This window comes from Phacochoerus africanus, chromosome 2, assembly GCF_016906955.1.
Source record: "Phacochoerus africanus isolate WHEZ1 chromosome 2, ROS_Pafr_v1, whole genome shotgun sequence".
NCBI lineage: Eukaryota > Metazoa > Chordata > Mammalia > Artiodactyla > Suidae > Phacochoerus > Phacochoerus africanus.
The window spans coordinates 109,178,934-109,198,897 of NC_062545.1; the positions used below are offsets into that span (position 1 = coordinate 109,178,934).

The 19,964-nt window shown below is 47.3% G+C and overlaps 1 protein-coding gene across 7 annotated transcripts in view; it reads right to left on the reverse strand.

The window, feature by feature from the left end:
- ANKDD1A (ankyrin repeat and death domain containing 1A) overlaps nucleotides 1–19,964 on the reverse strand; it is a 43,858-nt gene that overhangs the window by 18,104 nt on the left and 5,790 nt on the right. For 4 of the 7 annotated variants that reach the window (XM_047765706.1, XM_047765676.1, XM_047765666.1 and 1 more), the window contains 4 exons: nucleotides 14,623–14,721; nucleotides 8,585–8,689; nucleotides 7,781–7,879; nucleotides 332–430 (listed from right to left, as the gene is read on the reverse strand). In XM_047765706.1, the coding sequence (XP_047621662.1) occupies nucleotides 332–430; nucleotides 7,781–7,879; nucleotides 8,585–8,689; nucleotides 14,623–14,721 (402 nt within the window). Of the gene's footprint in view, nucleotides 1–331; nucleotides 431–7,780; nucleotides 7,880–8,584; nucleotides 8,690–14,622; nucleotides 14,722–19,310; nucleotides 19,410–19,964 lie in introns of all 7 variants that reach the window. The other 3 variants (XM_047765725.1, XM_047765686.1, XM_047765716.1) reach the window with 3 other exon arrangements.

Here is a 19,964-nt window from a genome sequence, read left to right on the forward strand (position 1 = left end):
GATGCCTTCACTCCCTCCCCCACAGCTCTGCACGTGTTCTCCTCACCTTCAAAGCCACCTCACCCCTATTTTGCCTATACCTCCTACTCCAGGAAGCCATCCCTGGCCATCCTGGCCACAGTGACCTCTCCCTTCTTTGAACTCACACCGGGTGTAGGACTTCTCAGAAATCTCTCTTGCTTATCTCTTCCTGGTAGACTGTGAGTCTGAGACCATGTCCTCGCTCCTGGTGTCAGGTCACCTACCAGGGAAATACGACTGCACCAGGGCCCGCGGGCTCCTCAAAGGCAGGGAGCAAGCAGGTGTCATGCATCTCCAGGCAGAGACTCACCACGTTCTGTTCCTCCAGGTCCAGCCCTATGTCCACGAGTCGCTGCAGCACAGCCAGGTGGCCCTGGCCGGCAGCCAGGTGAAGGGCCATGTTCCCCTCCTAAAGGGAGAATGGCTCTTGAGGGGTGGATGGAATCACAGACCCGAACAGGCCCTGGGGACCCACCGGTGCTGAGGTCCAGAAAGGGAAGAATGTCCAGGGTCACAGAGCAAGAATGTGACGAGCTACAGACCTACATACTGGTCCAATGCCACCCTGCTCTGAGAACTGTGCCCCAAACCATCAAAAACCCCGGGGCACTTTCAAGGGCCAAATTCAGGTCTCTCTTTTCTTACACTTGAAACAGACACACCACTTAAAACAAACAAACAAAAACACCCTCCATTTTCCATGCTCCCATTCCAACCCAGGGATCTTGGATCCATCCCCTCCCCTGGCTCAGGCCACGGCCCCAGAGACTCTCCTTGCACTCAAGGTGTGCCCATCAGCTGCACACGTGGCCCAGTCGCTCACCTCCTTTGTCTTTGCTCAAGATGTTAGCTTCTCATTGAATAGTACAACTCACTCTGACCAAACTATTTAAAAACGTGAATCTGGAGTTCCCATTGTGGTGCAAGAGAAATGAATCCAACTAGCATCCATGTGGATGCGGGTTCAGTCCCTGGCCTCACTTAGTGGGTTAAGGATCTGGCATTGCTGTAAGCTGTGGTGTAGGTTGCAGACCCAGCTCGGATCTGGTGTTGCTGTGGCTGTGGCTGGCAGCTATAGCTCCAATTAGACCTCTAGCCTGGGAACTTCCATATCCATGAATGCAGACCTAAAAAGCAAAAAAAAAAAAAAAAAAAAAAGAGGCAAGAAAGAAGAAAAAAAATGTATCTGGGTTGCCAGGGGCTGGATGGAGGCACCACAGCACCATGGGGCACCAGTATTTAGGAGATTAATTTAAGAGATTAATTCTGAAACCCACAAATTTAAAAATTGCAACTTCTGTAATAGGGAGGATCATGTCCTTATTTCACTAATAAGAACATGAAGGAGGGAGTCCCCGTTGTGGCGCAGTGGTTAACGAATCCGACTAGGAACCATGAGGTTGCAGGTTCGGTCCCTGCCCTCACTCAGTGGGTTAACGATCCGGCATTGCCGTGAGCTGTGATGTAGGTCGCAGACGCGGCTCGGATCCCGCGTTGCTGTGGCTGTGGCGTAGGCCAGTGGCTACAGCTCCGACTGGACCCCTAGCCTGGGAACCTCCATATGCCGTGGGAGCGGCTCAAGAAATGGCAAAAAGACAAAAAAAAAAAAAGAAAAAAAGAACATGAAGGAGGTTAAGAAATCTCCATAACAGTTGGCTGCTTATGTAACTTATGTAACTATAACAGCTGGACAAGCTGTGAAAAGCCCAGATAAACCACCTAAGATTTCTCAGGACCAGGAAACAATGGCACAAGTTTTGTTCAGCAGGAATTTGAGATTGGATGTAGCTTTAACTTTCTGGAGGAAGAGAAGTATCAGTGAACTTGTAGCTTATTTGTTTTTTTGTTTTTGTTTTTGTTTTTTTGCCTTTTCTAGGGCTGCTTCCCTCGGCATATGGATGTTCCCAGGCTAGGGGTCAAATCGGAGCTGTAGCCGAGGGGCAACGCCAGAGCCACAGCAACACCAGATCCAAGCCACGTCTGCAACCTACACCACAGCTCATGGCAACACCGGATCCTTACCCATTGAGCAAGGCCAGGGACCGAACCCGCAACCTTATGTTTCCTAGTCAGATTCGTTAACCACTGCACCACGATGTGAACTCCACTTGGAGCTTATTTGGTGAGCACGGAAGACCTTAGAGTTGCAGTAGATTGCCTTCCTGTGCTCACCAAGAGTTTACAGGAAGAAAAATATGTCTCACTTGGCTGCTGTGTAGACTTGCTGCCTCTAGTAAAGTCACTACTTAAAAGCAAATTAGAAGAATACATAATAGTTGGTTTAAAGAGGCTTCCAGCAGTCCGTAAAAGGTGGTGGTCAGAACTATCATCTAAAACAGAAATTATAAAGGACAGAAATATTCAGATTTTAAAATAAGTAAGTGGGTTGTGGGAACAGGAAAAACATCTTACTTTGGTTCCAGGATATACTGGTAATGCAGCCAAGGATGTAAATGCTTATTTATTACAGCTGCATTGAGAACCTTCAGCTACTAAATAGCCTTTGGTCATTCAAAACATCCTTGGACATGCCCCAAAAATGTTTCATCTGAGAACAGTAAACTTTGGAAGGAATCAAAACCATTTTTTCCTTTAAAAAGCCACACAATGAAACCACTAATGAAATGCTAACAATCTACTTCACATTGAAGTGAAAAAATATCCAAAAGGAACAGCTTCAACTTCAATGAGGTGAAAGTACACTAAGAAGATTGTTCACCTTTGCTGCATTTGGGATTTATATGATTATTTGGTAACATTGTTTAAGAACTACTGGGCCTTTGTGTGTCTTTTTAGGGCCACACCTGCAGCATATGGAAATTCCCAGGCTTGGGGTCTAATCCAAGCTACAGCTGCCGGCCTACACCATGGCCACAGCAACACTGGATCCTCAACCCACTGAGCGAGGTCATGGATACTAGTCAGGTTTGTTACTGCTAAGACACAAAGGAAAGTCCAACTATTGGATCTTAATGCAATCCTGCAAAAGAATATAATTTATACTAAAAAAAAAATGTAAGATAGGACTTACTACCAGGAATCACAGACCAATCATCATTTTACTTTAAGATTGTGTTTTATAAGAAAACACTTAATGTGTGCAGCTACTATTTTCTTATGTTGAAAAGACTTTGGTGAAAGTTTAAACCATCAGAGCAAATAATCAATACTAAAAGTTTTTTGTTCATACTGAGATACTGTATATGCAAAATGCCTTAATTATTAATAAGCCAATGTGTATGATACTGATAACTGTTTTATAAAACTAAAAAAACCGGAGTTCCTGTCATGGCACAGCGAAAATGAATCCGACTAGGAACCATGAGGTTGCAGATTCGATCCTTGCTCAGTGGGTTAAGGATCCGGCACTGCTGAGAGCTGTGGTGTAGGTCACAGACGTGGCTCAGATCCTGCGTTGCTGTGAGTGTGGCATAGGCTGGAAGCTGTAGCTGTGATTTGACCCCTAGCCTGGGAACCTCCATATGCCATGGGTGCAGCCCTAAAAAGCCAAAAAAAAAACACAAAAAACAAAAAAACAAACCTAAAACCAACCATGCTTCTGGCATGATAAAATCATAGAATTAAATCAGGGGTTTCCATTAATGTAGAATGTTGTTAAAACTTTTTCCACACCATTCTTAAAACTTGAGAACATTTTTAGTATCTCTGATTTTTTTTTCTAAAATCATTATGTGATGTATGTATGTGTTATTCCCATATGTAAGAAAAAGATGAACATGTATTTGTATGAATGCTTAACTGGAAGAGTCCATGGAATTGGCTAATTTATATTCACTTTTTACTGTATACAGATTTCTAGTATTTTCAGTTCTGTATCATTTAAGTTTTCTTTGAGTAAATTTACTAAATATTAAAAACATAAAAATATATAAATAATGCAATTCTCACCTCTTGACCCCCTTATCTGGCTCTACGTTTCCTTTTTTCCCATAGCACCGACTACCCAACACACTCTATAATCTGCTTGTGTACTATGCTTACTGTTTATTGTATGACTCTGTTTGCTGGAACAGAAGCACCTCCAGGGCAAGGAATTCTGTCCATCTTGTTCTCGGAAGATTCCCCAGGTGCCCAGAATAGGGCCTGGGGCACATGGCAGACACGCAATAGATATTTGTTCAATGAATAAATAATGTGCTGGAGAATATAATATGTGTCTCCTGGAACTTGAGGGCCAGAGGACCGGGAGCAGCCTCACCCTTGAGAAGTCTAAAGGTGATGGTGACAGAGCCAAGAACAGTGGTTGCACTGGGGGACAAAGGGCACAGTGTTCTTAGTGTCAGAAGTAGCCCCGCCAACAGCAGCCTGCTGGGGCTTGTCCTTAAAGGACATGCTGCAGAGACAAAGGGAGGGTGAGGGGCCCCATTAAAGAGGAGGCGGCTGGATGGGTCCCCAGAAAAGGTATTTCCTTACAGAGGACACAGATGCAGGACTAGGATAAGGACCCTGGAAGAACCCACAAAAGCATCTAGAAGGGACGACTCAGCTTTGGCGATTTATCATGCCCAAAAGGCCACAGGAATATATCAAACTAAACCGGTCATGGGGGCCTCCTGGCTCAAGCACTTTCCTCCATGCTGCCTTGTCTCAGTACCTTCCCCAGGAAGGAATCAAGGTGCTCAACTTGGGCACAGATCTTTAAAGGGTGCAATGAGGATGTGAACATGTACCAAAGCCAAAGCAGTACTTAAAATAATTTAAAAACATACTCTGCCCCCCATGATAAATCCACACACATAAACAACTATAAGTATCTTATGGGATCAAAGATGAAACATTTCCATTTCCATTATGATCACTGTCATATTATATTAATAAATAAAATCAGGTTTTAAAAAAAACCCTCAACAACTTTGTTCTACTCCTCTCCCATTCGCTCTGTGGTGAGCTCGCTGCTGTAAGGAGGGATCAGGCTGTGGGTGGTGTAGCCACAGTATGAAGTCTGTCTTCAAAGAGACAGGAAGGAAGTGGGTGAATTGTTGGGGAACTAGCATGTGCCCCCAGTCAGCAGGGCTATGGAGACAGGGCAGGGCTTTCCTCTCCCTCCTGGATTATAAGTATCAACATCTTGCCCTTTGAATTTGCAAATGGCAGGAACCCCCTAACAGGGCCCTCACACTCTGCCTGGGCAGGGCAGGGGTCTGGGTGGAAGGAGGCCTTGGGCCTGGCCTCTTCCCGCCACCTGTAGGGACATCCTCACCGCTGTGAGACTCTGTTGGCATCTCCTTGACATTTCCAGAGGAGCTAATCACTCTCTCTGGGCTCTCAAAGCCTCCCTACCATAGCACCTGCAGTTGTCACCCATTCTAACAGGTCTGTCCTCCAAGGCAGGCTGGAGGGAGTCCTGGCAGGAGTCAGACCTTCAGCGGCCCAAAGCCTTGAAAAGCTTACTGGTCACTCGCCCCAAACAAAATTCAAAATGAAAATACTTAACGGGGCATGCAATTTTAAAAGCTTCTTTCTAAAATCTCCGATTGCTAGATTCTGGATAAGTTCACCAAAGCTGGACCTTTCTTGCTTTCTAGTTTTGGTGCTCCTGCTCTCCAGTTTTGGTGCTCCTGCTCTCCTGGGGACCTGAATATAACCATTTTTTTTTCTTTTGTCTTTTTAGGGCTGCAACCATGGCATATAGAGGTTCCCAGGCTAGGTGCCGAACTGGAGCTATAGCCACCAGCCTACACCACAGCCACAACAATGCTGGATCCAAGCCATGTCTGTGACCTACAACTCAGTTCACAGCAACACCGGATCCTTAACCCACTGAGTGGGGTCAGGGATTGAACCCCCATTCTCATGGATACTAGTCAGGTTTGTTAACCCCTGAGCTACAATGGGAACTCCCTAATCTTTTTCCCCCCTGGATAGATGTGTCCTGTTTCTGCACCCAGCTCGACCTTTGTCTTATTATGTGACCTTAACAATAATATCCCCCTCTCTGGGCCTCAGTTTCCACATCTGCAAAATGAGAAGGCTGAACTGGCCCATGATGAAGACATCTTCCAGCTCTAAGGTCCTGTGGTCCATCTGTCTGTGAGCCCTGTCACTAGCTCATAACAGAATTCCTTTTATCGTGGCCAAGCATTTTAATCAGAAAATTAACAATGGACCTCCTCCCTTGTTGGGAACACTGCTTAGAATTTGCTGTAACATATTTACCTAATGATTAACAATTAATGTAAGTCATTGGGAAGGTGGTCTCCTTGGGTCCCCATCCCTCACCCCTTCTCAGATTGGTGAAATCCTGCTTATAAATTCACCACCCTGAATGAACTGCTCTGTCCAAAGCACTCTCATCCTACTTTTGCCATACTCACAGTAGATTACTAAAACACAAAGAAAGCAAATAACCAACAGTGTGTGGCTACCATCCTTCTAACAGATATCCCTAATGGAATCACAGCCCCACTCAAATCCACTGTAGACACCCAGTCAGATTCGCCATCCTGCCATCATTAATAAGTCTACGAATAACAAATTTTGTAGAGAGTGCAGAGAAAAGGGAACCCTGCTACACTGTTGGTGGGAATGTAAATTTGTACAACCACTATGAAAAACCACTATGGAGGTACCTCAGAAAATTCAATATAGAACTACCATATGACCCAGCAATCCCACTCCTGGGCATATACTGGGACAAAACTATAATTCAAAAAGAAACATGCACCCCTATGTTCACAACAGCACTATTCACAATAGCCAGTCATGGAAACAACCTATATGTCTATTGATAAATGAATGGATTAAGAAAATGTGGTACATATATACAATGGAATACTACCCAGCCATAAAAAAGAACAAAATCATGCCATTTGCAGCAACATGGATGCAACTAGAGATTCTCATACTAAGTGAAGTCAGAAAGAGACAAATACTATATGATATCAATTATATGTGATCAAATATGGCACAACTGAACCTACCTACAAAACAGAAACAGACTCAAAGACAAAAAGAGCCGACCTGTGGTTGCCAAGGAGCTGAGGGGGAGGGAGCAGGGTGGACTGGGAGTTTGGACTGTGGACTGCAATGTTGATGGCCACCACCCTCATGACATCATAGGTGACATCAATAGTGGCACAGCAGAATACCCAGTTAATTAAGAACTGCAGAGAAAAATAATAAAAGGTTATTTGACAATCAATGGGGGAAAAAAAAAGATTTGATATCCTGGCTCCCCACATTGGATCACAGCTCTTTTTTTTTTTCACCTTTTTAGGGCTGCACCCCACGGCATATGGAAGTTCCCAGGCTAGGGGTCAAGTCAGAGCTGCAGCTGCCAGCCTATGCCACAGCCACAGCAATGTGGGATCCAAGTCCCATCTGTGACCTACACCACAGCTCATGGCAATGTCAGATCCTTAACCAACTGAGCAAGGCCAGGGATCAAACCTGCATTCTCAGGGATTCTAGTTGGGTTCATTACCACTGAGTCACAACAGGAACTCCTGGATAACAGCTCTTTACTAGGATTGTGGCATTGAATTTCTTGAATATCTTCAGTAAAAAAAAAAACTGTGTCTTGGGCATCTTTGTGCTCTTCACCCATAGCATAGGGCTGGCCCACAGTGTGTGCTTGCAAAATGCCTGTTGCATAAACATCGGACACACGCTGGTCTTTGGGCCACCAGCCCTCTAGCATGCTAGAGTGGGAAGTAGGTACAGGAGAGCTGCCTGTGACTACCCTGGGGGTCAGGAACCCAGATCCTGGTCCCTCCCTTGGGACCTATGGTCACAGTACCTTGTCTTTGACACTGTGGTCACAGCCAGAGCCCACGAGGAAATCCAGAGCACCCAGCTGCCCATGCTCCACAGCCCGGTGAAATGCTGTCCTTCCCAGCTGGCCGGGGGGAAGAAAAGAGTGATTCTTCCTTGCCCTGCCCACCGGGCCCCAGTTTCTCCAATCACTCTGGGCTTGCTGTGCCCCAGACACTCTCCACTCCCCTTGGTCTATACACCCTGCCTGGAGAGCTCTGACCAACATCCTAACAAGACCCCACGTGGGAGGGGCCCTCCCCTACTGAAATCCTTGGGGGCGGGGGGGAGGGGGGCTCCCTGCAGGCCTGCTGAATAAAGGACCCATTCCTGAGGCTGGGGCTTGAGACCTCCACGAGGGCCCCCAACAACCTCTCCAGCCTTCACCTCCAAGATTCCAATCCAACCGAACTCACACTCAAAGAGGCCTTTTCCACCTCTAAAGCTCTAGCAACACTCTCTCCTCCAGTTGGAATGCCCCCGGCTTTCTAATCTTACCAACACAATTTAGTTCCTTCACCAAATGTCACCTCCTCCAGGGAACAGAAAGCAAGAGCTCCCCTCTCCAAACTGTCTAGTCTTATCAGAGTCTCTCTGAGGGAACTGATCACGGGCTGCCAGTGTCCTGTTCATTTGTGCCCCAAGGCCCCTTCTAGACCAGCAGCTTCTGAAGATGGGGTCCAGTCTATACCACCCATGGCTCAAAGGATGCACTCAAGGAGCATGCAGCAGAGGCTGCAGGAATCCCAGGCTCAATGAGAAGGACACACAGACTTGAAGCCACACTCACCTTATCAGCATGGTCCAGGGCCACGTCCTCCAGGTCCTCCATTATGAATGCCAGCACAGGCACATGGCCTTTCAGAGCTGCACAGTGCAGTAAGGTCAGGCCATCCTGGAAACAAGCCCAGAGGGCTCCCTGCAGTCTGCGAAGGGAGGCCCTGCTCACATGCTGGCTAGCTCCCAAACGATGAGTGTTTGGGATCAGGGCAGCTTTCCAATTAAAACCACACTGAAAGCCCCTGGGACAACCGAAGCACCTACTTAGCCTCACAGGTGCTGGTGGGAGTCAGGATGCCAGAGTTCAAATCCTAGCTGTAGCATTTATCAGCTCTGTGGTCTTGGGCAAGTTACCTGTACTTCTCAGAGCCCCCATTTTCTCATAGGTCAAATTAGGATAACACAAGCATGCCTCATGTTATTTCGATTCGCTTTATTGAAGGTCTCTTGGCCCCGGAAGCTATACTTAAGCGAGGGAGGTTTGCAAATCCTATGTTTATAGCTCAGAGCTTTGATCTTGGCCTTGCATTATAGAATGATGGTTTAGAGCACATTTTTCAAATAGATTGCAGTCATTAATGAGTCATAAAAATCAATAGAACAGTGTTCTACCTCTTGACAGTGGTTTGGGTTACAGAGGAGTAGCATTTGTCAAATCTCACTTGAGATTTGACAAATTTAAGATTTGTGAATTTCCTTATATGTAAAGAATTTGAACTCTAGTCAATAACATGCCTATTGAAGGTTTGAGAGGGAAGCACACTGATGTGTGCAATTTATTCTGAAATGCATCCAAAATTTATAAAGAAGTCTTAAAAACTCATCAGTAAGGGAGTTCCCATTGTGGCGCAGTGGTTAACGAATCCGACTAGGAACGATGAGGTTGCGGGTTCGGTCCCTGCCCTTGCTCAGTAGGTTAACGACCCGATTCAACCCCTAGCCTGGGAACCTCCATATGCCGCGGGAGCAGCCCAAGAAATAGCAAAAAGACAAAAAAAAAAACAAAAAAACTCATCAGTAAGAAAGTACCCCAGGAGTTCCCGTCGTGGCGCAGTGGTTAACGAATCCGACTAGGAACCATGAAGTTGCGGGTTCGATCCCTGGCCTTGCTCAGTGGGTTAACGATCTGGCGTTGCCGTGAGCTGTGGTGTAGGTTGCAGACGCGGCTCGGATCCCGCGTTGCTGTGGCTCTGGCGTAGGCCGGTGGCTACAGCTCCGATTCAACCCCTAGCCTGGGAACCTCCATATGCCGTGGGAGCGGCCCAAGAAATAGCAACAACAACAACAAAAGACAAAAAAAAAAAAAAAAGAAAGGAAGTACCCCAATTAGGAGTTCCCATCCTGGCTCAGGGGAAGCGAATCTGACTAGCATCCATAAGAACGCAGGTTCAAGCCTTGGCCTCGCTCAGTGGGTCAAGGATCTGGCATTGCCACGAGCTGTGGTGTAGGTCGCAGATGTGGCTTGGATCTGGCATTGCTGTGGCTGCGGCGTAGGCCAGGAGCTACAGCTCCAATCTGACCCCTTAGCCTGGGAACCTCCAAATGTCACAAGTGCAGCCCTTAAAAAAAAAAAATGACGCCAATTAAAAAATCATTTGGACACCAAAGAAGATATATATATGCCAAATAAGCTCATGAAAAAAAAAAAATATCTGACATCATTAGTCATTATTGAAATGCAAATTAAAACCACAAAGAGTTTCTAACAATAGGGTATGGAAAAGGAAACCTGGCTGACACAACTTTAACCAAATGATCAATGGTGATACTGTGATTTATAATAAGAAATATTTATTTGGGAGTTCCCATCATGGCTCAGGGGTTAACGAATGTGACCGCCTCCATGAGGACGCAGATTCGATCCCTGGCCTTGCTCAGTGGATTAAGGATCTGGAGTTGCTGTGAACTGTGGTATAGATCACAGACTCGGATCGGATCTGGTGTTGCTGTGGCTGTGGTATAGGCCAGCAGATAGAGCTCCGATTTGACTTCTAGCCTGGGAACCTCCACAGGTGCGGCTCTAAAAAGCGAAACAAAAAAAGGAAAAAAAAGAAATATTTATTTGGTCTTTGTCCTGGTTCCTGGCACAGAGCTCCTAAAACTCTAGGAATCTTCAAAATGGTAAGAGTGACAAAGGTGTCTTTTATGAAGTTAATGAGGAGACAGGAAGCCCCTAGGTAACCTAAGGATCCTGGCTGGTTGCCTGTGGAACCTACAGTGAGGTCAGAGGGTTGGAACTTCCAGTCCAACCTCCCTATCTCTAGAGGAGAGGGGAGGAGCTGGAGGCTGAATCAATGACCAATGGCTGGGAGTTCCCATTACAGTTCAACAGGTTAAGAACCCGAGCAGTATCCATGAGGATGCAGGTTTGATCTCTGGCCTCGCTCAGTGGGTTAAGGATATGGCGTTGCCGAAAGCTGCGTGTAGATCCCAGATATGTTGCTTCCATATGCTGCAAGTGTGGCTGTGAAAAAATAATAATAATAATAATAATAATAATAATAATAAGACCAATGGCTAGGATTTAATCTACCAAGTCTATGTAATGAAGCCTCCATAAAAACCCAAAAGGCCAGGGCTCAGAGAACTTCCAAGTTGATGAATCTGAACATATCCATGTGCCAGACCCCAAAGCCCACAGGGACAGAAGCACCTGCATTCAGGACATTACCCTATGCATCTCTTCATCCAGCCATTGATGATTCACTAGGGCTTCGGGATTGGCATCTGAAGTGAAATGAAAAAAAAAAAAAAATTTTTTTTTTTTTGTAATCTACAAATAGCAAATGCTGGAGAGGTTATGGGGAAAAAGGAATCCTCCTACACTGTTTGTAAGACTGTAAACTGGTGCAGTCACTATGGAAAAGAGTATGGACGTTCCTCAAAAAACTGAAGATAGATGATCCAGAAATCACACCTCTACATACACGTCCCTACAAAACTATAATTCAGCACTATTCACAAAAATCAAGACATAGAAACAATCTAAATGTCCATTTACAGGTGAATGGATAAAGAAGATACACACACAAACACACACACACGAAGGAATATTACTTAGACGTTAAAAAGAATGAAATAGCATTTCCAACCCACACATGCTATAAAATTTGGTTGTGATGATTGTTGTAAAACAATAAAGGTAATTGAATAATTTTAAAATGCTATAGAAATAAATATATTGCATAAAAAAGAAATATACAACTAAAAAATAATAATAATAAATAGAAAGAATGAAATAATGCCATTTGCAGCAACATGGATGGACCTAAAGATTATCATACTAAGCAAAGTACATCAGACAGAGAAAAAAAAATCATATGATATGATATCATTTATATGTGGAATCTAAAATATCACACAAATCAACCTATCTATGAAACAAAAACAAACTCACAGATATAGAGAACAGATTTGTGATTGCCAAGGGGGCTGGGAGTGGGGAAGAGAAGGACTGGAAATTTGGGATTAGCAGATTCTAACCATTGTATACAGGATGGATAAACCACAAGGTCCTACTGTAATAGCACAGGGAACTATATTCAACATCCTATGATAAGCCATAATGGAAAAGAACAAGAAAAGGAATATGTATGTATAACAGAGTCACTTTTCCGTACAGCAGAAATTAACACAACATTGTAAATAAACTATACGTCAATAAAAGTAAAAGAAAAAGAAAACACACACACATGGGAATTGGTGTTAGAATTGGATCAAGACAATGTTACCAGTGACAAATCACAACGGTATCATATGCCCCTGATAAGAGGTGATGAGAAGAGCACTTGACCTCTGTGATCTTCTTTCCCAAATTCCATAACCCTAGTCTAATCATGAGAAAAACATCAGATAAACACAAACCGAAGGACATTCTACACAATACTTGACCTGTCCTCTTCAAAAGGGGCGAGGTCACGAAAAACAGGACTGAGAAACTGTCACGAGATCACGCAACAGGCCCGAGCTACTCTTCACATTGAAAGAAGGAATCTGAGGAGTTCCCTGGTGGCTCAGTAGGTTAAGGAGCCAGCGTGGTCACTGACGTGGTACGGGTTTGACCTCTGGCCAGGGGAACTTCATTTTCATTCCCCTTGAAATGAAGCTAACCCTGTGATGGGCTCTGACCAGTAGAATGAGGTAGAAGTAATAGCTCATGAACCTTGCCTCTTCCTTCCTTCCTCTCTTCCTTTTAGGGTACGCATGAGGCATATGAAGATTCCCAGGCTAGGGGTTGAATAGGAGCTGCAGCTGCCGGCCTGCACCACAGCTACAGCTATGGAGGATTCAAGCTGCATCTGCAACCTACTACGACCTATCAGATCCTTTACCCACTGAGCAAGGCCAGGGATCAAACCTGCATTCTCACGGTCACTATGCCGGGTTCTTATCCCACTGAGCCACAATGGGAACTCCACCTTGCACTTTCACTCTTGCTCTTTGGAAGTCCTGGGGCAGTCACATGAGGAAGTCTCCATGAATATCAGCCACCACTTGGAAGAGCCGGCCACACCATCCCTGACATTCCCCCAGCCTGCAGAGGCCCCAGACATGAGCTGACTGTGTTCTCATAAGTGAACCCAGGCAAGGCCACAGGAACTGACCAGCCAATGACATTATGAAAAAATAACGTATCATTGTTACTTTAAGCCACTACATTTCAGGGTGGTTTGTTAGCAAAAAGAGAAAACTAACGCAGAGTGGATCTGCTTAACTAGGAGAGTCCACTACCCAGAGCCCTGCCTTCCGCACACACTGAAGACCTCATCTTCCTCATTCTAAAGCACTGAGGTTCATTCTGTCTTTTTTTTTTTTTTTTTGTCTTTTTGCTATTTCTTTGGGCCACTTCCATGGCATATGGAGGTTCCCAGGCTAGGGGTTGAATGGGAGCTGTAGCCACTGGCCTACGCCAGAGCCACAGCAACACAAGATCCAAGCCGCGTCTGCAACCTACACCACAGCTCACAGCAACGCCAGGATCGTTGAGCAAGGGCAGGGAACCCGCAACCTCATGGTTCCTAATCAGATTCGTTAACCACTGCGCCACAACGGGAACTCCCTCATTCTGTCTTGACAGCAAATCTCACTGCAACAGCTATTAGATTCCCCAGGGCCACTGAGCCTCTGCAAGGCCAAGCCAGGTTCCCTAACATGCCAAGCCCCGAGCCAGGGACTTTACACGCAGTGCTATATTTGTTTCTGCCACAGTTCGGAGCTGGGTACTAGCAGCCTATTTCCAAATGGGAAAACTGAGGCTCAGGGTGGTAAAGCTCACCCAAGGTCCCAGAGTTTGGTGAACGGTGCTTTGTTCCTTCCACCAGGCCACACTGACTCCAGGGAGACTGAACCCTGCGGAAGGGAGGAGCCCTCACCTCCTTCTCATTTAATCCTCTGAGGGTTCGTTACTTTATTATTATTATTTATTTATTTTGCTCTTTTAGGGCTGCACCCGCGGCATATGGAGGTTCCCTGGCTAAGGGTCCGATCAGAGCCATAGCTGCTGGCCTACACCACAGCCACAGCTACACAGGATCCGAGCCTCATCTGCAACCCACACCACAGCTCACGGCAATGCAGCAGGATCCTCAACCCACTGATCAAGGCCAGGGATCAAACCCGCAACCTCATGCTTCCTAGTTGAAGTCATCTCTGCTGCCCCACAACAGGAACTCCTGAGGGCACATTACTTTAATTCCTGTTTGTGACTAGAAGGCTGACCAGAGGGCTGGGGGCCATCCCAACATCACAGAGTGGTAAAGGGTGAGGGGATCAGAAGAAAGGGGCTTTCAGTGTTGATGGAAGCGGTACCCTCGGGCCCTTCTCCCAGCCTCAGTGAAGCAGTGAGGGTCCCAGCTTCCCAGGGCTGATCTCAGGGGGTTCAGGACAAATCTCAGAGGGTCATGTCAATCTGGGGCAGGCAGAGGCACATGTGAGGGGGAGGGGGACAGAGGGGAAAGCAATGGGGACAAGCAGCAGGGGTGGGCAGAGGAGGGCAGCCCTGTGCAGCTGGGGGCAGGGGGGAAAGTGGGCTGCCAGTTGAGGTCTTACCTTGTTCTCACAGTGGATCTTGGCCCCGGAGTTGACCAGGATCTGGAGGATCTGCAAGTGGCCGAACCAGGCAGAAAGGAGAAGCGCGTTCATCCCAAACTGGGGGAGAGGACACAGGGCAGGAAGTGAGAGTAGGTGTGGCTGTGCCACCTGGGCCTGAGTCTGCACTGCAAAATCATGCAACCATAAAGGATCTTAAGTGCCACCCAGGCCAGAGAGCTCTGGGCTTTAGGAATTTAAAATCCAGGAAATTACATTAAATAGAGGCTGATATACGATTGGAAACTTTTTTTATCCAGTTTTATTGAAAAGTAATTTTTTTCTTCTTAGGGCCGCACCTGTGGCATATGGAAGTTCCTAGGCTAGGGGTCGAATCATAGCTGTAGCTGCTGACCTACACCACAGCCACAGCAATGCAGGATCCAGGCTGCATCTGTGACCTACACCACAGCCCACAGCAACGCTGGATCCTTAACCCACTGAGCAAGGCCAGGGATTGAGCCCTCATGGATACTAGTCAGGTTTGTAACTCCCTGAGCCACAACAGGAACCCTTACTGAGAAATAATTGATATACATCACTGTTTAAGTTTAAGGCATACAGCATGATGGTTTGATTTACATATATTTTGAAATGATGAGAATAGGTTCAACTAGTATCCATCTTCTCACATAGCTACAATAAAAAGAAAAGAAAAAAGGAAAAAAAAGATTTTCTCTCTGTGATGAGAACTCCAAGGATTTACTCCTGCAAGAACTGCAAACTTTTGTGAGGTTGCTTAACTTAAAACAGCTGCCAGGAGTTCGTGCTCTGGCATAATGGGATGGGCAGCATCTCCACAGCACCAGGATGTGGGTTCGATCCCCAGCCAGGTACAGTGGGTTAAAGGATCCAGCACTGCTGCAGCTGTGCCATAGATTGCCTCTGTAGCTCAGATCTGATCCCTGGCCCCAGAACTCCAAACGGCCAAAAAAGAAACTGACAAACAAAAACCAGCTGCCATCTGCTCTCACCACCAGTTCATAAAGTCAGGACCACTTTAACACAAACAACTTGAAAGGAGCCAATCTCTGAACATACTCTCCAAATATAGCTACATGAAACACACACTGCATTGTTCTTATTTTCTGATTTGCTAGGACTGGTGAAGACCTCATTTTGGACTGGTGTTTGAGAATCAACTGAATCTCCTGAAGAACATGCTCCAGGAAGATGGCTTAAATCTGCACACATGCAGGGATGGCACCTCGCCAGGGCACAAGACAACCACCAAACTGTCAAGCACTTCTCCCCACCAGAAATCCTTCCTCATGCTGTGATGAAATCTGCATCCCAGTGTTTTCCACCATGCTTGCTCTTTGGAGCAACTGAAAGTACATCTAGGTCTTCTTGCGATGGCCGCCCAGCCCCTCTTTGCGGATCCTCTTTCTCAATACCTGCAAAGTGCTTCCGGGTCACCAGAGCCCCTTCACTGACCCCCACCTTGATGGGGTTCTGCATCTGAAGGCAGCCCTCGTCCCCATCCCTACCGAGTCTTTCCTTCTCTGTGAGGAGCACCCCCAGGCCTCCGAACTCACCTCCCAGGATGCACTGACAGCCAGCCACCCTCCAGAAATGGGTTTTGGCTATCGTTCCTTGGGTGTGGTGAGATCACCAGGGTCTGAGCAGAGCAGAGGCCTGGGAGATCATCACCACCTTTGGCCTAAAGGCTACACTGCCCTCCCTTGGTTTCAGGCACCCCTGAAGTGTATAAGATGGGTGTTCATAAACCAGAACAGATTTTCCCACAAAAACAGAGTGGGGCCCACAGTATGGCCTCGTACTGATGAGCCAGACAATCTCCCCATAAGCATAAGCAGCGGGGCTGCCGTGGGAGGAGAAACACAGAGCCCACTTCAGGAAGAGCCAAGGCATTAGTGTCCTCTGATCTGTTCACATCCCCAGCGCGCTCCAAGCTGTCTACGGTCAGGGGCAGGGGCCAGAAGGACAGGGCTGGCCTCGTCCTGAATCAACCTTAATCTCATAGTCTGGACCTCTGGGGAAAGAGTGCCCCACCCGAGCATCTGCACAGAACCCTAATCATAACTGCTTCCCCATTAGCTCTATGAAGAGCTCTTGTGCAGGTGCCAGGAAAAGGGGTCTTGGAGGTTGGCACCAGAATCTCTCTTAGGGACAGAACTGTGTTTGGGTAAAAGCTGCGGCAAGTGGTTGGAATGAAAGGCGAAACCCAGAAAGAACCGACTAAGCATCATGGCGGGATTTGGCAGCAGGGAGGAGGGTGGTGCAGATTAAGAACAGCATTGAGGAGTTTCTGTCGTGGCTCAATGCAAACAAATCTGACTAGAATCCATGAGGATGCAGGTTTGATCCCTGGCCTAACTCAGTGGATTGAGGATCCAGCATTGCCATGAACTGTGGTGTAGGTCACAGATGCAGCTCAGATCTGGCGTTGTTGTGGCTGTGGCACAGGCCAGTGGCTACAGCTCCCATTCAACCCCTAACCTGGCGGGGGGGGGGAACAACAGCACTGGAGTTTCCATCATGGTGAAGCAGAAACAAATCCGACCAGGAACCATGAGGTTGTGGGTTCGATCCCTGGCCTTGCTCAGTGGGTTAAGAATCCCGTGCTGCCATGAGCTGTGTGTAGGTCACAGATGCAGCTCGGATCTGGTATTGCTGTGGCTGTGGCATAGGCCGGCAGCTGTAGCTCTAATTTGATCCCTAGCCTGGAACCTCCATATGCTGTGGGTATGGCCCTAGAAAAGACAAAAAAAAAAAAAAAAGAGGGGAAAAAAAGGGACTACTTGCCAATTTCAAGAGGACAGTGAAAACTGATAGGGAACTAGATGTAAGAGCCAGGAGTAACCATATGAATTTAAGCCATTCTTCCTGAAACCGTGGGGAAGGTGCTGGATCCACCAAAGCACCTCAAATGGGGATTGGAGTTGGCCCCAGCTAGAGCCAAAGAGGCCAAGTGACCTAGCACTGGCTCAAAGCTCAGTTTCTGGTAGAATATCAGTGAGCTGGCTGGACAAGGAAGGGAAAGAATAAACACAGGGGAGTTCCCTGGTGGTCTGGTGGTTAGGACTCAGCACTTTCACCACTGCAGCTCGGGATCAATCCCTGGCCTGGGAACTCAGATCCCACATCAAGCTGCTGCGGGCAAAAAAAAAAAAAAACAAAAACAAAAACAAACACAGGACAGAGTCCAGGGTAAGAAGCACACAGGAGCCTGGGAATGAAAAGAGTCAGTGCTCAGTGCTCATAGGAACAAGAGCCTCAGTGCCAGGGATAGACCCTAGTTCCATGGTCTATTCAGGAGAGAGCCCTGTGGCTTTTCACTAGAGACCCTCCCCCAACAACAGGATTTGATTTCCCTTCTTCAATGTCTCCTCCTGCCAGCCTTTTTTTTTTTTTTTTTCCCAGCTTTTTAGGGCCACAATGGCGGCATATGGAGGTTCTCAGGCTAGGGGTCCAATCGGGGCTGTAGCTGCCAGCCTACGCCACAGCCACAGCAACACCAGATCCGAGCAGCATCTGCGACCTACACCACAGCTCACGGCAATGCCGGATCCTTAACCCACTGAGCAAGGCATGATTGAACTCACGTCCTCATGGATCCTAGTTGGGTTTGTTAACCACTGAGCCACAAGGGAACTCCCAGCCTTCTTATGTTTCAAAATGTCTTTATTGCTGTTTGCAAAGGAAACACCCTCCTTTGTGCTCCTAAAAGCACCCTCTCTTACTCTTGTCCCTCGTATCTTCTCTTCTCACTTAGCCCCTCAAGGGAGAAATAACAGGGCACAGTGGTGACAGTGGGGGTCTTTGTGGGCAAAGGGCTGATACAAGAAGTTCCAGTGGTTTCCTGGGGAATTCAGACTAAGGATCCCACAGGTTCTCCTTCCAGGGTCATCTCTAAATGAGGCCTAAGCAGGCGAAGGGAGGAGATGGGGTGAGGAAGTGGGCAGGGAGGTACGGCTGCTGCACTTGCAGCCCTGACTTGCAATCAAGCCTCACTTTGTGGTGGGGCCTCAGAGCAAAAAGTCAGAACAAAGGAAAGTATTTCCATGGAAGCCAAGTCTCTGCAGGGAAGTTTTTAATTTTTAAAAAATGTATCCCCGTCAAGTGTCATCAGATTCAAGCCATTGCCTAAGCCCACAGAGATAATTTTGTGGACCTTGTTTTTCCATGCTCTCTACTCAGTAATGTGCTGCCTGCCCATTTGTTAAGTAAGACTGTGAGTCTTTATCCAAGTTGTTGGTTAGTGTATGTCGGGGCAGAGCCCTGTGGCATATCATGAGAGACCTCCCTCCTGAAGACTTTACTAGTGAGGCCTGTATCAATTCACCCAATGACAGGTTCTACAGCCTATCTCTCTCCCTGTTCACACAGCATCACAAGGGACTGAAAAGGCTGAGAACTGAAAGGCCCTTGAAAATGAAGCTATCTCTATGACTGTGCAAGGAGAAAACGGGATCAGTGCAGTGTCTCCGATCCCCTGAAGGCTGACTCTCTTCCCAGCCTGCACCTGTGCATCTGTGTATTAGCAACAACCTTGGCAATGACACCTGGCTCAGAGACCCAGAACGAGCTCCCGGATGGTCCGCCCCACCCTGAGACAGACAGGTAGACAGACATGCATGCACAGACATGCACGAACAGACATGCCTCCGTGAGGGAGCCCATACCGCATCCTCATCATCTACAGCAGCCTCGTGTTCCAGGAGCAGCCGCACAGCCTGCTCATGCCCTGCGCCCGCAGCCCAGTGCAGGGCCACCTGGCCCACCTGCCAGGAGGAGGAGGAAACTTGTGAGGCACTGGCTGGCTGCCTGGCCTGCCTCCCACGCCCTTCCTACATTCTGGCCAGGAAAGCTGGTCTGCTGGGTGGAAGGGTTTTTGCTGGCTCTGATGACCAGCCAGCTAGGGTCATAGCCCTTCTCTGGCCCCCTCCTCTTCCAAGCTGCAGCAGCTGAAACAAACATGGTAAAACACCACCATGTCTAGATCCATCTGTCTCCCACCTAAAACTCTTCCCAGCTTCCCACTGCTCTTGGGTCAAACTCCTAACCCTGGGGCCTATGAGGCCCTGCACAGCCCAGCACTGCTTCTCAGAAATGCCAAACATCCTGCCTCCAAGTCTTTGTTCCTGCTGTCCCCTCTGCTGGGCAGTCACCTGGGTCTGAGGATTATTCTCCAAGTCACTAAGGAATCCTGAGTGCCTCGCTTCTGTCCCCTCCTTGCTTCAGAAGATAGCTGAAGGGTCCTGACCCCACCCCCCATTTCATTGTCAGGCCACCTGGAAACTCACTACAGCCTCTGACCCTTAGCACATCTGAGCAGA